General features: G+C 41.6%; 1 protein-coding gene across 2 annotated transcripts in view; it reads left to right on the top strand.

The window, feature by feature from the left end:
- Window positions 1–3355, top strand: part of Syne1 (spectrin repeat containing nuclear envelope protein 1) — a 471763-nt gene extending 468408 nt beyond the window's left edge. For both annotated transcript variants that reach the window (XM_028764327.1, XM_028764328.1), the window contains one exon: window positions 2423–3355. In XM_028764327.1, the coding sequence (XP_028620160.1) occupies window positions 2423–2663 (241 nt within the window). In that variant the 3' untranslated portion in view covers window positions 2664–3355. The remainder of the gene's footprint in view (window positions 1–2422) is intronic.
- The last annotated feature ends 1276 nt before the right edge of the window (window positions 3356–4631 follow it).

Genomic DNA, 4631 nt, shown 5'->3' with positions numbered 1-4631 from the left:
CACACACACACACACACACACACACACACACACACACACACACACACTGATCCTTAAAGAGGGCCCAAACTGTGATCATTGAAGTCTCAGGCTGTTTCCTTCACTGTGCCCCATGCTAGTGATCTAAACCTGAGCCTTCATTCTGAGAGCCTTCTCTCCATCATCTGGAAGATGAAACTAGTATGTACACACCTCAGATGTCTACTGTGAGGAGTAAATAAGGACTACCCAAGTGTTGCCTAGCGTTTTTCAGAATAAATATTAACTCTCCTTAACTCCTTACCTACAACATGAGGAGAAAGATTACCTATACCACCCTATCTAAGCCTGAATATCTTATAATTGGGTAGCTTGGGAAGTTTCTATTCCACCCCTTCTCTCCTTAGTAAGGTACATAAGATATTCATTTCACACTTTACTGTTTTTCCTTGAAACATACGTTTTCTACCAGCCAGCCAGGTAGGAATAACTTAGTAGGTTTGGCATCAAGGACTTTTCCCATTAGACGGTGAGGGAACTCTTTTGGTCTCTCAGTCGGGGCCTGTTTATATTGGCAAATCACATAGAACATGGAGTTGAAAAACTAGAAGCTCTCTGGCCTCATTAGAAGAGCCTGTCACACGAGGCAAGCTGAGTTGTCAGGGTCCCACTGCCTTTCATTATGGGATTCAGGGAGAAGTGAGGTTGTAGTTTAGGGCAGTGATTTTTCTCCCTCCATTGTATTTCAGAACCATATTAGAGACACATGGCAGTGTAAACTGCTTAGGACTTTAACACTGGCCTCTCTCCTAGGATTTGAGTAGGTCCTCTGTTCCCTTTAAGAAGATTATGCCTGTATTTTTATTCTAATATTTATTTTCTCAGGCACCACCCCTTCCCTTCCCTCCTCCTCCCCCCACTAATCTCAGGGTAATCCATCTTCAGAAATTAACAGCCAACTGGGAAGCTGCAAACATCCTGCCTTCTTAGAATCTAACCCTGTGGAGTTACCAACATAGATTTTATATCTCTTATAACAAACGCATTTGATGCCCTTATGTTTAATTATACTTAACTCTTGAGGGAATTCAGCCTTGGAAATACATCTTCTTGGCATATCTAGTATTTTTATGCTCACAGAATGCTGTTAGATATATGGGTCCATAAAATAGCTATTGTAAAAAAAAAAAAAAAACATTCTTAGCCATTTTCACAAGCAACCCAACAGCACATTAATGACTGTTCCAAAAAGAAGACAGCCACACCACCTTAGAATAACCCTGCTCCCACCTTCAGGACTTCAGCCACTGTTTCTTAGGAATGCTCAAAGCTCCTGTGCTTCCCCTAATGCACTTAAAGCAAAATAGGAAAACTTGGTACTTTGAATCTAGAAGTTGCTTCAAGGTGACAGTCTTTCCTTTCTGGGAAAATAGTGGCGGATACACAAAGCCACTTCATTAGTGATAGAACCAGACTAGAATCTGTTCTTCATCATCTGTATTTTGGAGACAGACTCTGTTGCTGTTCTTTGTGGAGTTTTGAAACTATGTTTCAACATATTCTGTTGAAACATTATCCTGGACAAAATTACTTAAAATAATGTCTATCTGTATTGATTAAGTTCTTCAGGTAGGGTCACACGGCTAAGTTTTTCCCATACAAATGCAGTCTACACTGGCACCCACAGCTATCCAAAAGCCAGTGAAGAATGACCATGAGCAAGTCCACTTATCAAAGTTGTTCTGCCTTCAGTTGAGTTTCCCAGCATCCTCGAAGCTTGTATGATCTTAGGTCAGAAAGTTAACATTCAAAAGTGCCAGGAGAGTGTGGTGCAAGATGAAACCAGGGCTTAGTCTGAGATGAAGTGGCTTTGCTGGGTCTGAGCAGTGTCTCTGAGCACTGAGGGCATTTTTACCCTTACACTACATAACATAGATCCGATCTTATGCGGGGTGCTTAGAAGTGACACACAGGGGGTTCTCACAATTCATTTTGTCTAACTGGGTTCCTGGTATTCTGAGACCAAAAAAAAAGACCACATCAAACATCTATATCTTAATCATCCCGAATTTATTTCATTTATGTAAAATTATCATTATTGATAGGAAAGTGTTCACCAAATTGAGTGGAGGGGATCGGACGTTGAATGCATTTTGTCACCTTTAATTGACTGATTGGATATTTAGTTTAGAGTTAGTGCCCTTTCCGATCACTCTTCCTTTGGTAGTAGGGAAGCGACTTGGGCAGCCTGTAGAAGGCTCACAGCTCTTATTTTGGTGGTTGGGAAATGACATGGGCACCCTGCAGAAGGCTGACCACTCAGTGCCAAATTGCGTTGTATTTTGCATGGCCCTTTATGTCCCAGGAAGGCACTAAAGCAAGAAGCACTAAAGCAAGCCCATCCTGTATTGAGTTGAGTTGTTTATGTCAATTCTTCCCTTAGGCCCACAAAAGGTGGCTCCGGTTCCTCCCTTTCTGAACCCAGGCCAGCACGGGTGGATAGAGCCTTCCTGTTCCGGGTCCTCCGAGCAGCTCTTCCCCTTCAGCTGCTCCTGCTGCTCCTTATCGGACTCGCCTGCCTTGTACCCATGTCGGAGGAAGACTACAGCTGCGCCCTCTCTAACAACTTTGCCCGATCGTTCCATCCGATGCTCAGATACACCAATGGCCCTCCTCCACTCTGAAGCAAGTAGCAAGAGGGGGAAGCAGACCCAAAGCAACCCCAGGCTGTCGGAGAAGACGGGATCTTGGCAGAGGTCATCATACGGCAGCTTCAGTTCTTCATACCCCATGTGTGTAAAAAAATAAATAAATCAAGCCTTCGGACATGGACACTAAACAACATGGAATTGGTACAGTGTCATTTGACACTCTGAGCCTTAATACTAAAGAAATTAAGTTAAGGACATATAGTGTTCCCTGGACCCATGAAGGATGGGCCTTTGGCATAGCCAATGGCTCTCTCTACTGGGCCGTCTGGGCAGCTTTCCTCTGGTGCTGCTCGATCAACCCAAAAGCCTCTCTCCCGGGCACCACATCAGTATCGTACAATCTACCAACCCACCCCTGCTGGAGGCGTTAGAACCTCCTCACATACCATTTTTAGGAACGTATATGGCAGCTTCCTTTCTACCTTGTTTTCTTTGGGACATGATGTTTTAATGTTGCTTTAGAGGCACAAGCTGTAAATCTGAAAGGCACTTTTTTAAAAAAAGTATAAAGAAAATCTGGATGTAATAATTAAAATCATGGAAAGCTTTATGTGAAGAAAATTGAATGTTATAGTATAAAAAAAGATATTTATGTATGTACAGTTTGCTAAAGCCAAGTTTTTGTTTGTTGATTTCTTTGCATTTATTATAGATACTATAAAGAACTTTGTCCGTGTCTTTTCTTCCTTTAAAATATAACTTGAATGTTCATCATTCACTAGAGTACGGCCTAAATTATCTTTTGATTGTGAGTGTCAAACCATACTTTATGTCTGGCAATATAATTTACATGTTAACTAGCATATAACTGGATGCTTTGGTGTAGGAGGAAAAAAAAAAGAAAATTTTGAAGTCATAGAACAAGTTTCCCCCTGAAAGCAAATTTGAAAAAAAAAAATCAAAGCCCATTTTCTAAATGGGTCTTCAATATGGCATTGTTCTTGGTGGCTGGTCCAGTCTCGATCTCATCACTCGGATAGTCAGTGGAATTAACAAGAAATCCTGGCGTTCATAGCCACTGCCTCAGAGGAACAGCAAGTTCAATTCTTTGTGACTACAAAACCCAAAGTGGTTCTTCCTAATTCAGTACACAGGAAGTTGAATTCACATATTACTTATGAAAAATAGAGAGAAACACCTAATATTGCCCTTTCGTCTCCATTCTAGATTTTTGGGTTTTACCCACACTTGCTTTTTTTTTTTCTTTAGTGAATGGAGCCAACAGGTACAGATGCATTGAAAAAACAAAGGTAGCCGGAAGTGTGTGCGCACATAGGAACCTGGAGAAGCCTCTTCCTCTGTAGCAAATCAGATCTCATGGATTCCATTTTCCCATCACACACTCTTGTCTGCTCCCTTTGCACAGTTGGGAAAGCCCGTTGAGATCCCTGTCAGAGGTCTCTGCTCCCATCCATCCCAAAGGTGCACATGGCCCATGAATCTTCCTGAAGCCCCCTTTTAGAGCAACACTTTTCTATTAAGCTCCTGTTGACCCTTAGCTACTAGGGAAGGTTAAAAATTCCCTTCTTTGGTATTTGTGTTTTAATACACAAGATGCCAGCATGCCATCATTAGGCTAAGACAGGAGGATTGAAGAATTAGAAGCCAGCTAGGGCTTTTATAGCAAGATAATGTTTCAAAATAAATAAAAGAAAAAATGTTGATTTTATTCTACCCTATGACCTTACCAAGTATAGCCATCATAGAGTAATTTGATGCAAATGAAATTTGAATTTATCATTGATAATTTTAGGAGGTGCATATACAAATATACCTTGAAGCTTCTCTTTGAAATAGAAGGTTCCGGTGCCCCAGGACATGCTTTCAAGTTGCACTGGATACTGGTTTACATTGGCCGCTCTCTCTGAATTTGGAAAGACAGGTTCCCACTGCCTTTATGTGCTCTCTGCTTCCTTCACCACCTGGACAACACTAGTCCCC

Source organism: Grammomys surdaster, unplaced genomic scaffold (genome assembly GCF_004785775.1).
Source record: "Grammomys surdaster isolate TR1022 unplaced genomic scaffold, NIH_TR_1.0 143, whole genome shotgun sequence".
In the NCBI taxonomy this organism is placed as follows: domain Eukaryota; kingdom Metazoa; phylum Chordata; class Mammalia; order Rodentia; family Muridae; genus Grammomys; species Grammomys surdaster.
Note: the sequence above shows the minus strand (reverse complement) of the source record. Positions and strands in the feature narration are given on the sequence as shown.